Source organism: Squalius cephalus (genome assembly GCF_949319135.1).
Source record: "Squalius cephalus genome assembly, chromosome: 21".
Lineage (NCBI taxonomy): Eukaryota > Metazoa > Chordata > Actinopteri > Cypriniformes > Leuciscidae > Squalius > Squalius cephalus.
This window is the reverse complement of record NC_137142.1, coordinates 35,143,217-35,164,920: the sequence shown is the minus strand read 5'-3', so window position 1 is coordinate 35,164,920 and position 21,704 is coordinate 35,143,217. Positions and strand designations below refer to the sequence as shown.

Sequence of the window (21,704 nt, the reverse complement as noted above, 5' to 3'; positions counted from 1 at the left end):
TCGCTTCTGATTGGCTGTCATTTGGGATTGATTTGGTTGCGAGTGCAGTGCAGTTACAGAGACTCCGCCCACACTCTCTTCTGATTGGCTGTCATCTGGGATTGATTTGGTTGCGAGTGCAGTGCAGTTACAGAGAGACTCCGCCCACACTCTCTTCTGATTGGCTGTCATTTGTGATTGATTTGGTTGCGAGTGCAGTGCGGTTACAGAGAGACTCCGCCCACACTCTCTTCTCATTGGCTGTCATTTGTGATTGATTTGGTTGCGAGTGCAGTGCGGTTACAGAGAGACTCCGCCCACACTCTCTTCTCATTGGCTGTCATTTGTGATTGATTTGGTTGCGAGTGCAGTGCAGTTACAGAGACTCCACCCACACACTCTTCTGATTGGCTTATCTTTTTATGATTGATTTGGTTGCGAGTGCAGTGCGGTTACAGAGAGACTCCGCCCACACTCTCTTCTGATTGGCTTATCTTTTTATGATTGATTTGGTTGCGAGTACAGTGTGGTTACAGAGACTCCGCCCCCACACTCGCTTCTGATTGGCTGTCATTTGGGATTGATTTGGTTGCGAGTGCAGTGCAGTTACAGAGAGACTCTGCCCACACTCTCTTCTGATTGGCTGTCATTTGGGATTGATTTGGTTGCGAGTGCAGTGCAGTTACAGAGACTCCGCCCACACTCGCTTCTGATTGGCTGTCATTTGGGATTGATTTGGTTGCGAGTGCAGTGCGGTTACAGAGACTCCGCCCACACTCTCTTCCGATTGGCCGATTGGAAAAACTTGGATGCAAAACTCTGTTAACTGTGATATTAGATATTTATTAATGGAAAATATCAGATTAAACAGATTATTGGAGTGCGTTCTGCAAGAAAATACTGTCACGTTTATTTAATTGTGTTACTTACCGTTTCTTTGTAATTATTTTGTGAAATTTACTAGAGTGAAAATAGTAAATCCTACAGCACATTATTTAAGTGTATAGTAATAGTTGTAGTCTAGTAAAATTAGTTATATGAATTTCAGTTCATTTTTATTCTGCTTTAATAAATTCAAACTCCAGTTCTGCACCAATTCTCATTTAAATCAGATCCGGGAATTGAGTTTGGAGTTTAAAAGCGTGTATTGAACTCTTGAACAGGAAGTTGTGAGTGAAAGTTGCAGGAAGTGTCGCTCTTGTGTTGTGGATTCTGCCTCCTGTAATCCCATGATCCTTTGCTCTCATTTGCTCTCCCCTTTCTCCCTGTTATTATGAAAACACCGCTGAGTGTTTAGGATTTTCCCTCCCAATAGCGCTCTTGATCTTCTTTCAGCGGTCGTTCTTGCACCAATAAACTGAAAGAGCGTTTGTGTCCACGTTTCCTTTGCATGTCGTTATTATTACACAAATAAGCCCATGACATAATTTCAGCGATCTGAGAAGAGCGCGCCGACATTTACATGCACTTCCCAGCGTCTTTCTCTGGCTCTCGGCTAATGCACTGAGGTGTAACTAAGCTAGCATGCAGGATATCCCGCCATTTAAACCTAGCCTGGCCAACTTTACATAACACATCATCGGCAGGCATCGGCTTTCACACAGAGACAAAGAATCCGCCGGCACCGTCCGACTCGGGTCTTAGCGGATCGGGCTTTACCGCTAAAGCTTCACGGGTCCCTGCTCACTGTTTGTGTTCGCTCTCTCGCTGAGCTTAGCTCTCAGTCCTCCGCGTCTCCAAGCGTCTCGCAGGCCGACGGCACTGTGTGTCTGAAACTCGGCTTAAAGCAGACAAGTGAAGTTTTATTATTTATTTATATGCTCTTATTATTATTTTCCTAATTGCCTATTTAATTATTTATATACTTATGGATTTATTTACTTTTTAATCTCTTGTTTATTTACATATTTATTTAATAAATATTTATTTATTTTCCTATTTCCTTAGTTAGATATTTCCTTAATTTCCATAGTTTATTTACATATTTATTATTTTATTTTGTTTTGTTTACATCTTGGTTTATTTACATGTTTAATTACTTAGTTGTTTATTTACATATTTAGTTAAATATTAATATTTATTTAAATATTTACTTATTTTATTACTTATTTATATGCTATTATTTTCTTAATTGCCTATTTAATTATTTATATACTTATTGGATTTATTTACTTATTTATTATTTTATTTACTTTTTAATTTCTTTTATTTACATCTTGTTTATTTACATATTTATTTATTTACCTATTTCCTTAGTTATTTATTTCCTTAATTTCCTTAATTTATTTACATATTTATTTATTTTGTTTACTTCTTGATTTATTTACATATTTAATTACTTAAATTAAATATGTAAATAAACATAAGTATTAATATTTATTTAAAGGGTACATAACATGCACAGTTTCACCTAATCTCATGTTAATCTTGAGTACCTATAGAGTAGTAGTGCATCCTTAATATCTCCAAAAAGTGTTTACTTTTATTATATTTATAAAAGAAAAATACAGCTTTCCGATTCTCTCCGGAAAAAGCCGAAGTCCTGGAGGCGGAGCTATAGAGTCAAGCGGTAGTTCTTGAATTCCAGCAAAAGACAGAAATCCTGTCCAGTTGTACTTACATGAATGGGGTCTTTTATCACTGGGACCGCTCCACGTTTTAATAGCAAACGATTTGCAAATCCAGCGTCGACCTGGGCCTTGTTAATAAAACATTCGTCACTGAAATGACCAGAACACACAACCGCACTTGGTACACTCCGTTGCTGCCCCGGAAAAACAAACTGCATCCACTGTTCCTGTAACACTGGGTTCTTTAGAAAACTGAACACGGTAAGCTTTCCCTCACATCCAAAAACACACTTTTTTGGAGACATTCTTGAACAAATCCTATGCAGCGCTGCCGATGATTTCCTGTTGAAGCGCGTTGATGTGCGCGGTCTCTCCTCTAGTCGACGTGCGCGCGGGCGAGCTTTTCCGAGAGAAATGCTCATATAAGGAGTTCCACTCTGGTCTACGTCATTAGATCCACGATCGAAAAAAACCAGCCGAAACTTGTACCAACCCGGAAGTAAGATTTTCGGCACAGAAATTCTCCGTTATTCGTCCAAAATATTTTTTTAAAACTTTGCCCATGTTTAGCATGAGAATCCATCTCTTTAACACTGTAAACAACTCTGAATACATGAAACACCATTGTACCCCCCCTTTAAATATTTACTTATTTGATTAATTATTTATATGCTGTTATTTTCTTAATCGCCTGTTAAATTATTTATATACTTGTTGGATTTATTTACTTATTTTTTATTTTATTTATTTACTTTTTAATTTCTTTATTTACATCTTGTTTATTTGCGTATTTATTTATTTATTTATTTATTTATTTATTTATTTATTTATTTATTTATTTATTTATTTATTTATTTATTTACCTATTTCCTTAGTTATTTATTTACTTAATTTCCATAGTTTATTTACATCTTTGTTTTTTTTACATATTTATTTTAATATTAATATTTATTTAAATATTTACTTATTTGATTATTTATTTATATGCTATTATTTTCTTAATTGCCTATTTAATTATTTATATACTTATTGAATTAATGTACTTATTTAATTAACTGTCTGTTTATTTACATACTTCAATTTTTACATAGTATGGTTCTCTTTTAAAACTTTTATATCTTTCTCCAAAATTCTCAAGCAAAGCTTTATCATGTCAACATTAAATGTTTTTTTTTTATCTCTCTAAAATTAGCTTTTTTTCAACACTGCAAAAAATAGTTTTCTAGAGTTGTAAATGATACAGAGATTAGTGCGTTTCACAAGAAAATACGGTTTCAATCTTCAAATTGTCATGTTTAATTCAACATTACTTGCCGTTTCTTTGTAATTATTTGTGAAATTTACTAGAGTGAAAGTATTTTGAAGTAAATCCTACAGCAACCTTTTTCAATGTTGTTTTAGTAATATTCATAGTCTATTAAAATTATTTTTTTTAATGTTTTTAATACCGTTTCTACTTAATTTCCACATTTCGTTTAAATTTGCATTGAATCCTGTTTGCAGCCCGAGTTCAAATTCCGGAATTGGATTGTAATGAAGAAGCGTGTGTTAGTTTTGGACCATGGACCATTTCAGGGTGTTTGAAACGAACAGCGTCTCATAATCATAACGAGACGCATGAAGCGTCCGTCCTGTAAAATAGAGTCTAGTTGCAGAAGTTTGTGGAAAATTCCCAGAAAGTTTGGGTGTCCTTGTGGCTCTTTTGTAAGACAGTCACAACCAATCGGCTTCAGAACCAGCGGCCGCTCCTCATAATCCAATCAGATGCATAAAGAACGATCAGAGGAACCGGGCAGATATTAAAGAGCACGATAATCTAGATTGATGAACATTCAACGTCAACATTAACAATATTTTCATGCGTGGGGAATAAAGAAAAATCAATAGCGCTGTAGAGCGATCCGCTCCCAAAGAATCTCTATCTAATGAGGATACCGTCTTCACAAAGAGAAATATTCTTTTTAATTATTGGACATCTATAGTGGAATATGATTTACATTAATGAGCGTATAAGTGTATTAAAGGCATTTTATCATTGGCATCTGTAACAATTCAATGATGCATTAAGAACGAGAGTTTGCGTCGTTTTAATTAGTAATGGAGGCCTGAATTGTTCGGGCTTCGTGCAAATCTAATAACGCAGACAATGTTCATGATGAGCGCGTCCGTCAGAGATGATGCGATTAGCCGAGATCAGGCTCACTTCAGGACGCTGTGCATCTGAGCAAACCGGCGAGAGAACCCTGGGAATGTGTCTTTCCCTCAGTCGTGGGGCTTTATGGGAATAAAGTCGGAGTGAAAGTGTTTAAAAGTTGCATGTACTTCTGGAATGCTTTACAACATTTCATTTTTCATGCAAATTGATCGTCTTGCGCTTTACTAGTCGAGTCCCTTTACCTCACGCACCTTAATAAAGGTTTTATTTCGTTCATTATTCACATTTACTTTATTTTTATTTATACAATTATTTATATGCATTTATTTAGCTATTTACTTATTTTCTTTATTTAAATATTCATTTAATATTTATATTAAATTAAATAAATGCTATTTTCTTTAATTGCCCTGTTAAATATTTACTTATTGGATTTATTCACTTATTTAATCATTTATTTACTTTATATATCTTGGTTATTTACGATTTAGCAATTTTTGACATAGTATTTAAAGCCTATAAATATTCAAACTTTTACGTTTTAAAAACTTTTTTCCACAAAACTCTGTCAGGTCATCATTAAAAGTTTTTTTATCGATAAACGATAAATCGCTGGTGTTTCTGACGTCACAAACTACCTTGTAACCAATCAGATCAACGTGTGATCGTCAACCAGTGGATCTCTGAGCTGAGGGAGTGAGTGGAGGCGGGGCTCATTTGCATATTCATAGAACCGCATACTAAATGAGGCGAGGGTGTCGAGTTACATTCAAGATATTTTAAGGCATCAAGAATTTTTTTTCAAGGAAAAAACCTTTAAATGTGTATTTGAACATTTTGATGGTCAAAGATGCGTTTTAAGGGATTCAGTGATTGACTACAGACTTTAAACACACTGATGCATCTGAGGAAACATTAGAGTTGCATGCACTTCTGAAATGCTTTAAAACATTTCATTTTTCAAGCAAATAGATCATCCTGCACTTTACTAATCGAATCCCTTTACCTCATGCAACTTAAAGCAGAAAGTATGTAAGAAAAGCGGTGATTTTTATCCGTCTGGACAGACGGTGGTGTATTAATAAAACAGAATATAAATGAGACGTTTAATGTCTCAGAAAGTCTCGGAGAGCAGACGAGGAATCCGTCCAGTAGAGTCGCAGAACCTTCTCGTATAACCGGATCATACGAACCACGCATTTATGATCAGACATTATTCAAAGGAGACGAGCGTGTGTGTGGGAGTCACGTGTTACATGTTCTTGTTGTCTGTCATGTGTGTGTGTGTGTGTGTGTGTGTGTGTGTGTGAGTGAGTGAGTGAGTGAGTGAGTGAGTGAGTGAGTGAGTGAGTGAGTGAGTGAGTGAGTGAGTGAGTGAGTGAGTGAGTGAGTGAGTGAGTGAGTGAGTGAGTGAGTGAGTGAGTGAGTGAGTGAGTGAGTGAGTGAGTGAGTGAGTGAGTGAGTGAGTCTGCGAGTGTGTGTGTGAGAGAGAGTGTGTGAGAGAGAGTGTGTGTGTGAGAGAGAGTGTGTGTGTGAGAGAGAGTGTGTGTGTGAGAGAGAGTGTGAGTGAGTGTGTGTGTGAGTGTGTGTGTGTGAGTGTGTGAGTGTGTGAGTGTGTGAGTGAGTGTGTGAGTGAGAGTGAGTGAGTGAGTGAGTGAGTGAGTGAGTGAGTGAGTGAGTGAGTGAGTGAGTGAGTGAGTGAGTGAGTGAGTGAGTGAGTGAGTGAGTGAGTGAGTGAGTGAGTGAGTGAGTGAGTGAGTGAGTCTGCGAGTGTGTGTGTGAGAGAGAGAGTGTGTGTGTGAGAGAGAGTGTGTGTGTGTGTGAGAGAGAGTGTGAGTGTGTGTATGTGAGTGAATGAGTGAGAGTATGTGTGTGTGTGAGAGAGAGTGTGTGTGTGAGTGAGTGAGTGAGTGAGTCTGCGAGTGTGTGTGTGAGAGAGAGAGTGTGTGTGTGAGAGAGAGTGTGTGTGTGAGAGAGAGTGTGAGTGTGTGTATGTGAGTGAATGAGTGAGAGTGTGTGTGTGCGCGTGTATCTCTGTATGTATCTGTGTGTGAGTGTGCGAGTATGTGTGTGAGTGAATGAGTGAGTGTGTGTGTGTGAGTGTATCTCTGTGGCTGTGTATCTCTGTGTGAGTGAGTGTGTGAGTGTGTGTGTGAGTGAATGAGTGAGAGTGTGTGTGTGTGTGTGTGAGTGAATGAGTGAGAGTGTGTGTGTGTGTGCGCGTGTATCTCTGTGGCTGTGTATCTCTGTGTGAGAGTGTGTGTGCGTGTATCTGTGTGTGTGTGTGTGTGTGTGTGTGTGTGTGTGCTTGTATCTCTGTGTCTGTGAATCTGTGTGTGTGTGTGTGTGTGTGTGTGTGATGGTTTTATAACTCAGGGCCGGTGATGGTGAGGTTACAGGTTCTGCTGATCCTCTTGGCAGGAGTTTGGCAAACGAAACGAAAGCCTCCGTTTCACCGGTAATTACAGCGCCGTCGGCTCGGGACTGACAGGGTTCAAACGGGTCCTGTAGGAGCTGCCAGCTCTCGTCCCCACGCTTTATAAAATGCTCTTTAATCCCCCCCGCACAATATCATTAACTTTGTAAGTGGATGAACACAATGGACAAGCAATTTAATTAACTTCCACCGTTGGACGTCGGGACGGGAGGCTAAATGAAATTAATGCATGATATTTCCCCGGCCAACCTTGGAGGCGGATCGTTGGCAGGTCCGGTTCGGCCAATTACGCTTTGTTTAGATCTATCCGTAACGTTTTCCGCAAAAATGGGAAATGCAATCAGCGGTTTCGGAGATCAATCATTTAAGCGTTTAGGAAGGATCTTAAAATAATGAGAGACGCAGCCGGAGCCACTCAAACTCAGAGCTACATGAAGACATTTGCATATTAATGAGCTTTAATGCACGTTAATGTTTGTCTGGTTACATCAGTGGAGGGACTTTATTTGGCTTTGTGAAATCTTTGAACGGCTGAAAAGAGCTGGATATTGGAGATTTTAGGACAAAAAGTGAGATTATAATCTACTTTTGAATAGTATAAATGGTTTTAAAATTGGCGTTGGTCATTTATTTAATAATTCATATTCATTTACTTATTTATTTGGTTATTAAAGTCCCCCTGTGGTGAAAATCCAGCTTTTAATGTTGTTTGTGTCTGTGTTGTTCAGGCGAGACACTTTTGAGATTTTTGGCTTTTCATGAAGTGTTTTTTTCAGACTAGTGGAAAGAAAACATCCTTTAAAATTAAGATATACTTCTAACTCTATCTTTTAGAGCACTTTATCACTTTCTCATGAGTTTTTCCTCCTACATTGAGCCAGAAATCTGCACTTACATACACTTTACAGTTTTATTCTTATCTAGATTTTTTACAGGGGGTTTGTTCATATATAATTTTCCTGATTTTATACATTTTATTCCTAAAAAAAAATTATAAAAATGTATAAAGATGTATTTATTTTACAAGAATTTTGAACCTGCCTTTATCCAATTTTCAGATCTTTGTCCTAGAACTTTATGCAAATTAGTGCATATTTAATTAGATAACGCCTCATTTGCATATTTAAACATACCATTTCAGAAAACTTGTAATACAATTTTTTTTTTGCAGTTAATAATGTAATCCATAAACTGGTGAAGTATGGTGATATCTATTAGTATTTGTTTTACCCTTTTCATCTTTTTTAAGTAGACAGCATTGCTGAGTATTTCCTCCTTAAAACTGCAGTGAACCAAAGACAGTCTCAAAAACACGCTTTGAAATCGCTGGTGTTTCTGACGTCACAAACTACCTTGTAACCAATCAGATCAACGTGTGATCGTCAACCAGTGGATCTCTGAGCTGAGGGAGTGAGTGGAGGCGGGGCTCATTTGCATATTCATAGAACTGCGCATACTAAATGAGGCGAGGGTGTCGAGTTACATTCAAGATATTTTAAGACAGGAAAAATGCTTAAATATGTCATTTTGGTGATGAAAGATGAGTTTTAAGGGATAAAATGATTGACTGCAGGGGGACTTTAACATTAATTTAGTCAATTGCCTATTTATTTATGTACTCAGTTGGCTTTTATTTAAGTCTCTGGGAAAGTAGCTGTTCTTAGACATTAAAAAACAGTAGAAGAATCATGTACTTTTGAAGGATTTCTTATGGACTGAAGAGACGTTGGATGACGTGTGGAGAGGTGAAGTGCTCCTGTAGCTCTCTCTCGTTACACGCGTGTCCTGCTGCCCTCCGCCTCAGATAACTTTCCTTCACACATGATGAGCGTCTGACTCCCTCATCCCGACACACTCCCGGGGAAATCAGGGTCTGACCGTTGGGGAAAAATGGCCACTTTTATGTTTGCTTTATGGCTCATTTTTCAAACTGAACGCAGAAAATCCATGAAAGGTCAGTGGATTCCCTGAGAGTCGCGCCGGCGGAGCGTCTCATCTGCACCGGCACTGACATTTACCACAGTTTTACTGCATTAATGCTGTTATTTAGGTGCAGATGTTGATGATTTATGGTTTTCCTCATGTTTCCACTGCATGATCCACCTAAAGATCTCACTGGTGAACTATGGTTATTGTGCAATATGCCGAGTTGGTGCTCAATTATTAATTACGGTTCTGATTATTATCAATAGCTAAGTTTCCATACACTTTTTACGCTGTTTTGTTTTCGATAAAGTGAATATTGCGAAAGTTTCTGCAGCTTTTTCCATCCAATTGGCCTTTTTTACCGAAAAAATGGCGTCATGATGACGTCATCCCTAAAAAAAAAAATATTTTTGCATTATTACATAAATTATTTATAAAATAGTTTTATTAACAAGTGTCATGTTTGTGATTTTCATTCATCAGTAGCCAGCTTCAGACCATAAAGTCATGATTTTATGACATTAGTTTTTCCATCCATCCATCCATCCATAATAATGTAATGCATCTTTGAACTACAGAGAAACGGTGATTTAACGGGAGCAACGGCACAACGCTGTATAGGCTAATCCTGTCATGTGACACCGCCTTTATTTGCATTAAAGCCCTTTTTCTCGACAAAAAAATGTTTCCAAATTAGATTTTTGCGACATTTGAAGTATCGACCTACAATTTGTGCGCTAAAGTTAAACTGAAAAAAGATTGTGTCGACACTTACAAAAAATTATCGATAATTGCCATTTCCATCTGCTATATTAGTAAACGTTTTGATGCGCTAAACCTTTTTTCATAAAAAAAATAAAATAAATAAAAATAATCCTTGGATGGAAACCTGGTTAATGTTGTGGAAACTGTCATACATTTTATTTATCAGGATTCTTTGATGAATAGAAATATCAAAAGAACAGCATTTACTGGATTTGAAATTGTTACATTGTAAATGTTTTACTGTCACTTTTATGCATCCTTGATGAATAAAAGTATTATTATTTTTAAATCATACTTGCTTCAAACTTGGTAGTTTACCACAGTTTCCACAAAAGCACGAACTGTGTTCAACACTGATAATAATCATAATTGTTTCTTAATCATCATATTAGAGTGATTTCTGAAGGATCATGTGACACTGAAGACTGGAGTAATGATGCTGAACATTCAGCTTTGATCACAGGAATAAATTACACTTTACTATATATTCACATAGAAAACAGCTGATCTACATTATAATAATATTTCACAATTTGTACAGTATTTTTGATCAAATAAAAGCAGCTTTGGTGAGCAGAGGAGACTCTTCCTCAGCTGTTGTGTGTGTGTAGAGGATCCTGACGGACTGGTTCAGGTCCGGCCCAAACCCGGCCATTGTCAGAGCGGCCAATAAAATCTGCCTTTATGGCTCGTTATTGTCTTTCTGTCTGCAATTATGGCGATTACTCATTTCCTCGTCCGGCCCGCGCTGGCCACTTTACAGAGTGCATTTTCCTAATGGAAGATTAAGTAGCACCCGTGACAGTGCGCTTTATAAATATGTAAACTACACTTTTAATTATTTCAAGTGAATCTGGCAGGTAATCAATAACGCGGGACGTGACGAACATACGCTTGACACTGGCCATTGTAAAGCGCAGCTTCAGAGATCAGCGTTTGGTGTCAGCGCCGCGGGCCTCACATTAATATTTGGAGTCTGTCACGGCGGGACAAACGGAGTAATTGCAGCCGCTCATATAATCGGCTCTTCATGAAGAGTGTGTGAGAGGACGAGGCCTGAACTCTGATGTTAAATATTAATAAGAGCTAGTGTGTGGAGATGATACGATGAGGTCGGGATTATGGTGCGATTGTTTATTCGGTGTAAGGTGTGTATAATATATAAGGTGTGGTGATTATCTGAGGATAAACACTTAATCATAACTTCTAATACTCAGTTATAGTCAGATGAACACAGTTAATATTAATCTCAGCATTTACTGAGAGATCAGAAGTTGTTGGTTACTGCACTGTCAACTAACATGAACATTAATAAACACAAAGGTTAATAAATTCTGCATAATTATATTGGTATTACTTTACAATAAGGTTCATTAGTTAACATTAATGTGTATTAAAACTAACATGAACTAACCATGAGCAACACATTTGTTACTGTATTTGTTAATCTTTGTTAATGTTAGTTAATAGAAATACCTGTTTGTTCATGTTCACAGTGCATTAACTAATATTTACAAGATTTTAATAAAGTATTAGTTAATGTTGAAATTAACAAAGATTAATAAATGCTGTGTTAGTGCAGTTCATTATTAGTTCATGCTAACTAATGTTAACAGATGAGACCTTATGATCCACATTTGTTTAGTTCATATTTTAATGAACTTGAATGAGCTTCTGACGGCATGATGTTAATTGATCATTAAAGTGTTAGTAGTGATAGTAAATACCTGGTTAGTAGATTATAAACTAAGTGGCAACAATTAACAGTAATGTCGTATTAGTTAATGCATTACTAACGTTTTCGTTCATGTACTTTCATTACTTGTACTTTCATGACGTGTTGACTACATTAATTCTGAGTTTCTGAGTGTTAAACAGTAGAAAGCTCGTCAGTAATTCAGTCTCAGTTCCTGCTGATTCTGCGTAGGTTTATAACTCATTTGCATAATGTCAGTCTGAGGGTTTGATTGGCTGAACAGCGTCTCTTAGCTCCGCCCTTAAACACTAGTGTATCTGAGACTGGAAGAGTTTGGCTCGTGTTGTTCGTGTGGAGAAGACGCTGTTTTCTGAGATTGATGCGGTAAACCCACGCCATCGTCACTGTTCGCATCACTGAGATCAAGAGCTGAGATTCAGATATGATAATGAGCGTTTGCTTTCTGACCAATCACAGCAGAGCAGCTCTCAGAGAGGCGGGGCTTAGAGAGACTGAATGTCCACACTAATACGTTTTCATTTAAAACGCACATCTTTTTCTCTCCGCTTTGTCCTTCCGTCGACACTGAGACGCGTTTTTAGCGAAGAACACGAAGCTTTTTGAAAACACTCTCCAAAGTAGACGCATTTAAACGCTGTTTTCTCGGTGTAGTGTGGACTGTCAAAGCGGAGGTATTTAAAAGCGATGTAAGTTTAGTCATGTGACGCATATTGATGTTTATAGCTGTATTGTCCTGTTATATTCACTTTCACACTGTTGCTGAAATGTAACTTCACACACTCTTCATATCACAGACTGAACCATCTGACCAATCACAGCAGGGCAGCTCTCAGAGAGGCGGGGCTTAGAGAGACTGAATCTGCGAACGAAGCGTTTCAGACACTGAGAGGAGCTGATGTGCAGTGCAGATCATGAGGACATTAGTGTGTTTGACCTTGGATGCATGTGAACCTGTTGTAGGAGACGCCAAAACAACATTAGGAACCTGTTTTAAAGTCTTTATAAATGTGCTAAATAATGAGGTTTCGCACAGTAGGTGCACTTTAAGTCACATCTCTCAGTTCGCATTGTGGTTTCCTAAACGCAGGTCTGATATGCTGATCTGAATGCAGTGGTTCTGTGAATGAATGTGTTTTATTGATCGTCTGGTTTCATACAGTGCTGGTGCAGAATGGGCGTCTCCGTCTCTCTTCACTCCTTCAGTGGCAGTTTGAGGTGAAAACGCACATAAACTACAGCTAACAGAAGTAAACACTCCTTTCCTGGAAGCTGACCTTCATCCCGTCACGTCCTCCTCTTCCTCTTCTTCTTCTCCTCCGTCGGGCCATCCGGGTCGCGAAGGGAATGTTCTCATCAATTAGATGTGCGGGAGGGTTCGGCACAAACCCTCTGTTTGTGCTTTTGACAAATCAGCAAATGTTTAATCTCAAGATGAGCCGGCCCTCATAAATAATGCATGAGGTGGTGCGTTACCCACAATCCTTCAGTGCCGGTCCAACAGAACCTCCTCGTTCTCATGCTTACCCACAAGGCTTTGCATGGTTGAGCTCTTCGGTGCGTCCCAATTCGCATACTATGCGAAAATAGAATTAGTACGTACCAAATCATAGCGTTGAAATGAGTTTTCCAAAGACACCCGGATGGTCTACTTTTTTTTTTTCAGATATGTGAACACGCTAACGGCTAATATTACCCACAACCCATTGCGCTGTGGATGAGAGGATTCGATTAGACTACAAACAGTAAAAAGTGTTAAAAAACTACTGACATGGAGGACGCGTGAGTCCGGCGGTTATGCAGAGAGGGTTAGATAAAGGGGATTGAGTGATTCATTATCAGTATCTAACCTGACGAAAAGATATTTAATGTTGTCCACATTATTTTGAACTTTTGTAAAGATACGTTTAGCCATTAGTGTTTAAATGCATCATTATATTCAAATTGCAAACACGAGGTCACCTGATGGAGTTTTTCGGTTCCTTGCCACTGTTGCCTTTGGCTTGCTCAGTTGGGGATATTTGGGGATATTTAATTTAATTAATCAATCAACGATACTATTGATCAGCATTACCAAACGTGGACGTTTTCCTCTAGAAACAAACATTGATGTATTATTTTAATTTAATTTAATACTGTGAAGCTGCTTTGATACAATCTGTATTGTGAAAAGCGCTATATAAATAAACTTGACTTGACTTGACGAGGAGAGTCTGGCATGAAAGACCCGCGACTGCAGATCTACAGTCCACAACATTCCCCTCCGAAACTGTAGGAAATCAAATTAGATTGAATGGAGGATTTTAACTGTGAAAGATGATTGACAGGCCAGTTTAAGCACGTAACTAAGCACCAGAGCTGTCAGTTAAAGATGTCTCAAAGCTACACACTCAAAAGTATGTACCTTTTCTTCACAAAAAGAGTTCATACTTTTAGGGCATAGTGTAAGTCGGTGAATTGGGGCGCAGCATTTGTCTTATATAATCTATATATAATCCCGGTTCTCTCAGGTCAGGCTGAGTGTTTCACGACAGCGACGGGTTTTGCCGTTATAAAGTTCGATTGCTGACATGGACACGTTACTTTTTAACACAGATAGCAGTACGTATCACAGAAACAGCAAAACATGGATAAGGAAACCAAATATTACAGAGAAGGACCAGATGATGTTTACTCAAATATTGAAAATCCTGTCATCATACTCACAATCATGTCTGTTTAAACTCACAAGACTTTCATTCATCTTTTATGTCACAAAAATAATGATAATAATCATAAATGTTTCTTGATCATCAAATCCTCATATTAGAGTGATTTCTGAAGGATCATGTGACACTGAAGACTGGAGTAATGATGCTGTTGATCACAGGAATAAATTGCACTTTACTGTATATTCACATAGAAAACAGCTGATCTACATTACAATAATATCTCACATTTTTACAGTATTTTTGATCAAATAAGTGCAGCTTTGGCGGCGGAAGAGACTGAACCGGTTGCACATGTTCTCAGTCTCCTCTCCTAATGAAGTCACCAGTCCGACCGGCTTCATTCTCTCGCTGGGATCGTGGCGAGTGTTGGTTTTGCTCTTTGGTGTGTGTGTGTGTGTGTGTGTGAGTGAAGATCAGTGAAGCAGAGAGAACCTGAGAGCGTCAGATGGCCGTTCACGTCTATTGTGTGTGTAACTGTATTCTCTTCTCCTCGGACGTGGGCTTTACGCCACTATTGAGAGCATTAGCTCTCAGTTTTTGGGCAGGTTTTGCTCTTTTTTAGGCCAACTCGAAGACTTGAGGTGCAAAAGCCCTTGAGAAAAGCAGTTAGTGAACTGTGAACCGCATCAAATCCCCGGCGCCTTGCGGTTCTGGGTTTGTTTGGGCCGTGGACAGACACAGAAACTGTCTGATTGTTCAGTAAAAATTAAGAATATAATCCTATTGAAGTAAATCTTTGGTCATGCTAAACTCTGACTGGTCTGCTTTAGAGCGGCTCACATCCACAGAATCGGCTCCCGCTATCATTTACATGTTATATTTGAGCGCCGTGAACTCGTTACATAAGAAAAGAGCCTTTCTTCATATTCATAAGAGGAAGGGTTATGCATAAACACGTGCACTTATGAAATACAACCTGCTGGGAAATCACACCTGCTTTCTCTGACACTCACCCATTATTGACCTGCCAGTGATAAAAGTTCATATTTTAGATGTGTTTGAGAAGTCGTGCATATAGTGTGTCATGAAAACATGAAGCAGCACAACACTGATAATAATCATAAATGTTTCTTGAGCATCAAATCATCATATTAGAGTGATTTCTGAAGGGTCATGTGACACTGAAGACTGGAGTAATGATGCTGAACATTCAGCTTTGATCACAGGAATAAATTACACTTTACTGTATATTCACATAGAAAACAGATGATTTACATTATAATAATATATCACAATTTTTACAGTATTTTTCATCAAATAAATGCATTGGTGAGCAGAATAGAAGATATTTTATATAAACAAGACTATTATATTACACTGATATTATGTTGGTTGACATGTTTTTGCTGTAATTGCATATTTATGAATGTTACTGTAATGTACACACTATTTGGTGTACATGTATATTTAATTAAATCAACTCTTTGAGTCTACTTTATTAGATGCATACAGTAAAAGCTTCTATAAATCAAATCAAGTGTTATTGTCTATTATATACATTATAATTAGTGCTGGGCAACGATTAATCACATCCAAAATAAAAGTGTGTTTACATAATATATGTGTGTGTACTGTGTATAATTATGTTGTATATATAAAAACACATATGCATGTATATATTTTATAAATATTATATATATTTGAATGCATAATATACAATATTTTAATGCATAATATACAATATTTAAATGCATAATTTTAATGCATAATATACAATATTGTAATCCATAATTTTAATGCATAATATACAATATTTTAATGCATTATTTATATGATATATAAATATTATATATATATATATATATATATATATATATATATATATATAAATAACACATGCATGTGTGTATTTATATATACAAAATAATTATACACTGTACACATAAACACAAACTTTTATTTTTCAATGCGATTAATCGTATATATTTTAGAAATATTATAGATATTTTAATGCATAATTTTAATGCATAATATACAATATTTTAATGCATAATTTTAATGCATAATATACAATATTTTAATCCATAATTTTAATGCATAATATACAATATTTTAATGCATTATTTATATGATATATAAATTTTATAACACATGAATGTGTGTGTTTTTATATGTACAGAATAATTATACACAGTACACATAAACAAAAACTTTTATTTTAGATGCGATTAATCGTTGCCCAGCACTAATTATAGTTAAAAAATTTAAAAAAGTTTAGTCACTGGACCTTTTCTGTCCTGTGAACACACAGACCCTCAGATCTCCGAAACCCAGCGATGCTTTGAGCTCTTGTTGTGTAATACTCTCTCTCTCTCTGTGTGTGTGTGTGTTTCAGGCTCTCGGGTGTTGCTACTTCCTCCATGAATCCTTGAAAAACATCCAACAGTTTGATTTCAAAGGTACGTGTGTCTCTTTAATCAATCCCATCAACACCAGCGCGGTCAAGGTTGTTCCCGAAGCTATAAAACATGCTAAGACGGAGTTACCGATAGGAAACAGTAATGCTTATTAATATTAGGATTTAATTCATGAGATTTCAGGCTGGGGTAATAGTGCACTCAAGCTATTGGACAGTTAGCAGCGCTGACCTCATCAGCGGTAGGGGTCAGAGGTCGCGTGTCCCGACGGTCACACTAATTAAAGCCACTCCCATTACACCGGTGTCAGCATTAGCATTAGCCGGACCGGCTCAAACCCGTAATCGCGCTCTTCATCAAACCTCACCGCAGATCCACACACTGAACTGCAGACATCTGGAAAGGGTCTTGTGTTTTTAAGGCTATTAAGTGCATTTCACACAGACAATTCAGTTTCAAGTATTTCTACATCATGGTTTGATTTATTTTTATAACTGAAAGAGTTAAAAAAAAGTAAAACATACTTTCACTGTATATTTAATTGTAACATATATACAATAACTGATATATATATCAGTACAATAACTGATATATATATATATATATATATATATGTGTGTGTGTGTAATGTGCATGTAAATATAAATGCATTTTTTTTGTTTTCCTTTGGTCTTGCATTGTAAACTGAGCTTTGAAGACTGTGATTTTTATTAATTTAAAACTCGACATCAGATATATATCATTCCTCACTTGATTGTCAGGATGAATTCCTCTTTTCTGTGTTTCATCAGTAGGTGGCGCAGTTGCCCAGAGCTCGTACTCTAATGAGCTCGTTCTCTAATGAGCTCGTTCTCTAATGAGTGTGTCTGTGTGTTCACATGATGATCAGCTTATGTTGTGTTTCAGCCAAGAAGTTCAAGAAGGTGTTTGGGAAGGACATCCTCTCTGACGCTCTGTGCTCTGCCTCACTGGAGAAGGAGAAGTTTCCTCTGGACTATTTCCCTGAGGTGAGTCACATGACCGTTCTGCTGCGGTGTCACATGACCGTTCTGCTGCGGTGTCACATGACCGTTCTGCTGCTGTGTCACATGACCGTTCTGCTCCTGTGTCACATGACCGTTCTGCTGCGGTGTCACATGACCGTTCTGCTGTGGTGTCACATGACCGTTCTGCTGCGGTGTCACATGACCGTTCTGCTGCGGTGTCACATGACCGTTCTGCTCCTGTGTCACATGACTGTTCTGCTGCGCTGTCACGACCATTCTGCTGCGGTGTCACATGACCGTTCTGCTGCGGTGTCACATGACCGTTCTGCTGCTGTGTCACATGACCGTTCTGCTCCTGTGTCACATGACCGTTCTGCTGTTGCTGCCAGTGTCCTGTATGGAGTCACATGACCGTTCAGTTTCACCCATAATTCCTCTAAGCCAGGGGTCTCCAACACTTCGCTCGTGAGCTGCCAGTAGCTCGTGGCCTGATTGGAGGTTGCTCGCCAAGGGGCCGTTCACATATCGCGTCTTTTGTATTGATGCAAAGTTTATTTGTTATTTGCTGGTCTTCGACATAAAACTTGGTGAATTGATTTTCTTGTGTAGTATTAGTACTTTATGAACAGGATTCTGTGAGAACCGTGATCATTTTGGTCACTATAATCATGAAATGAAATTTTCATGCCATTTCATCTCTAGTTATCATGCACTATAAAATCAACTATAATTATGTGTTTTTACAGTATAATATGCAAAGTACAATTTTCTAGCATTTTTTTTAAAATCTCTGATTCTGTTCTTTTCTCTGACATTTAAGGGTCTAAAACAGTTTGGATAGTTGTTAAAGGTCCCGTATTATGCCCCTTTTCACAAGATGTAAAATAAGTCTCTGATGTCCCCAGAGTGTGTATGTGAAGTTTGAGCTCAAAATACCCCACAGATCATTTTTTACAGCATGTTTAAATTGTCATTTTTTGGGGCTCAGAAAAACGCGCTGTTTTAGTGTGTGCCCTTTAAATGCAAATGAGCTGCTGCTGGACGACCCAGGGGGCGGAGCCTCACAAGCTCATGCTCAGTCTCTCAGGACAATCTCATCTCACGGAATGATGATAATATCAGAAACTCTCAGTAACGGCGTTCATTTTGAGTCGGACAATAATGCCTACAGAGTCAGAGTGCTGTATAGAGATGAAACAGGTATAGTTTAGTAGTTTAATTACAGTTATAACGTATTTGTCATCTGCTTATGTATCCACTATTAATAGCCTACAAGTCTGCTGTTTCGGACCAGGTCAAACATATGCTGATGAGTTTAATAAAGTTTATTGTACATCACACAAAAGATGAAGCGTCAGTTTTACTCCAGAAAATCACCGTAAGAGCTGAGTAAACACAGTAAGTTATAAGAAGTGCGCAAGTACATAAACGAATTTCGGTAGAGTTGAGGGAGCATTTTCTTTAAAAACAAAATAATTCCACCTCGTCTTCAGCGGCTGCCTCAGATTTCGGGAGTAAATAGAGAGAGCTCTGTGGATTAATACATCCAGCCACACAACACTACAACACTGGGAGACACTCTCGTCAGTGCAGCAGCTGTGAGCTCGATCAGGGCGGGGCTATGCTAAACAGCAGTGTCTGTCAGCACTCGTGGGCGGGGCCTGTGGCTCGTGGGCGGGGCCTGTGCTTAGTGACGTCACTAAAGCCGCATTCTGAACACAGGTCGTTGGGAGACTCTGCTGATGATTTATGGGGATTAATAAAAAAGGAGTGAGTGGATTTTTATCACTATTGGCTGGTTGTGTACACACACTGCCAACACACATTTATGTCCAAACAGCATGCAAAAGTGAATTTTGCATAATACGGGACCTTTAATATGAGAGTTATGAGACATTATTTAAGAGATTTAAGTATTGTATTACATGAGTAGCTCTCGTCCACATTCACTTTTAAAAAGTAGATCTCAAATGTAAAAAGGTTGGAGACCCCTGCTCTAAACTGACACTTCAGGCTCAGACTGGGAGGAAAATGAGTTTTTCAGTGGTTGAATCTTAAATCATTTCAGATTCGGATTCAGATTCAGATTCATAACTCTATTAGTCCCCAAGGGGGCAATTCAGTTTTACAGCCAGCCCATCCATTAAGAGTAAAGTTAGAAAGTGCTTTAACTATTAATGAAATAAACAGTAAACACTGCAGAAGTCATACTTCAATACGGCATCCTTGCTTGGTTTAGTTTACGGTGAAGTTCACAGTAATTTAGTTTGCTGTAATATTTATTAAATTATTCAGAAATATTTAAATGAGAAGTAATTAACTCCTCCCTCAATAACTATTGGTTTTATTTAACATAGACTTCTTGAAACTTCTGCATTTAATACTCAAATATATATATATATCATTGTTTTTTTTTGTGTTTTTCAGCTGAGCTTTGAAGATTTATATTCATTTAAAATACTTCAATATGAATAAAAATATAAATTCAGATATAATATGAAAAGATGTTTTTCAAAACCTTCAAAAGTTACGTAGAATTATATTCAACTGTTTTTTTTAAAGATTTTTTAAAGGTGTTTATATCTTGGAAATTAATGGAATATTGGAGTAATTATGTGTGTGTGTGTGTGCGCGTGCAAGTGAGTGTGTGTGTGTGTGTGTGCAAGTGAGTGTGTGTGTGTGTGTGTGACAGTAGGGCTGATATATTAATAATGTGTGTGTGTGTGTATTTGTGAATGAGTGTGTGTCTGTGCGTGTATGTGTGTGTATTTGTGAATGAGTGTGTGTCTGTGAATGAGTGTGTGTCTGTGCGTGTATGTGTGTGTATTTGTGAATGAGTGTGTGTCTGTGAATGAGTGTGTGTCTGTGCGTGTATGTGTGTGTATTTGTGAATGAGTGTGTGTCTGTGAATGAGTGTGTGTCTGTGCGTGTGTGTGTGTGTGTGTGTGTGTGTGTGTGTGTGTGTGTGTGTGCTGACCCTGTCAGTGTGAATCCGCTGAGTGTGTGTGTGTGCTGAAATCAAGCTTCTCTTACACTGATACCCAAACACTCCTGTGTTTCTGAGGCATGAGCCCTGGAGATGATCATCCACACATCAGGAGAGCGGATCAAACCCAGCGCTCCACTGCCGTTATTCAGCTTCTGTATGAACACTGGCCAGCACTGACAGACATAACTCATGCGCCACGAGGAGCGCCACATGAGCTTTAGTAAATGCACACACACACGCCGCAGGAATGCTTTATTTTTGATGGTAAAACCACAGGGCTGTCAATCAAACGAGCAAATGTAAGTGATGTCATTGAGATGATTGACAGATTATTGCTGAAACCGAAGCGTGTTCTGATCATGTTTACTGGAGCGGATTCCTGAGAGATGATTGGCCAGTTTAAACACACACTATAGTGACGTATGACCGAACTCGTCTGTCACACAGATTTGAAAATAAACTAAAAATTATTAAAGTTTCCCAAACTGGTCAGTTGTCAGTTGATGAAAAGTTAGTAATTAGTTCAGTCATGACCATGTAAAATTAAAAAAATGTAAAATGTTTAAATTAAAATAAATAATTAAACATTAAAAAAATAATAAATAAATAAAAATTAAACTGAGGGTTGGTGAAAGTTCAAAAATGAATTCAGTCATAATGTAAAAATTGTAATGTACATTGTAAAAAAAATAAAAAATTTAATTAATTAACAAAACAAAACTGGGGTTTGTCAATTGAGGCTAATAATTCATTCATTCATAATGTAAAATTTAAATAAATTATTTAGAATCAAACTAAGCTAAGCTAAACTTAACTAAACTAAATTAAATTAAATTAAAAATAAATTAAAAGGGTTTCCCAAACTGGAGTTTGCAAGTTCATGAAAAGTTAATAATTAATTCAGTCATAAAAATTGTAAAATTAAAATATATTATTTTAACTTAAATTAAATAATTATATTAATTAAATTAATAAAAAAAATAAAAAAATAATAATAATAAAAAAAAAAAAAAAATATATATATATATATATATACAGTATATATATATAAATATAAAATGGGGGTTTCCCAAAACTGTGGTTTGTGAGTTGAAGCTAATAATTAATTAATGTAA

At 37.3% G+C, this 21,704-nt stretch overlaps 1 protein-coding gene across 1 annotated transcript in view; it reads left to right on the top strand.

The window, feature by feature from the left end:
• Nucleotides 1-21,704, top strand: part of inpp5a (inositol polyphosphate-5-phosphatase A) — a 184,154-nt gene that overhangs the window by 86,809 nt on the left and 75,641 nt on the right. The window contains exons 5-6 of the mRNA XM_079854836.1: nucleotides 16,593-16,656; nucleotides 17,521-17,621. Of these exons, the coding sequence (XP_079710962.1) occupies nucleotides 16,593-16,656; nucleotides 17,521-17,621 (165 nt within the window). The remainder of the gene's footprint in view (nucleotides 1-16,592; nucleotides 16,657-17,520; nucleotides 17,622-21,704) is intronic.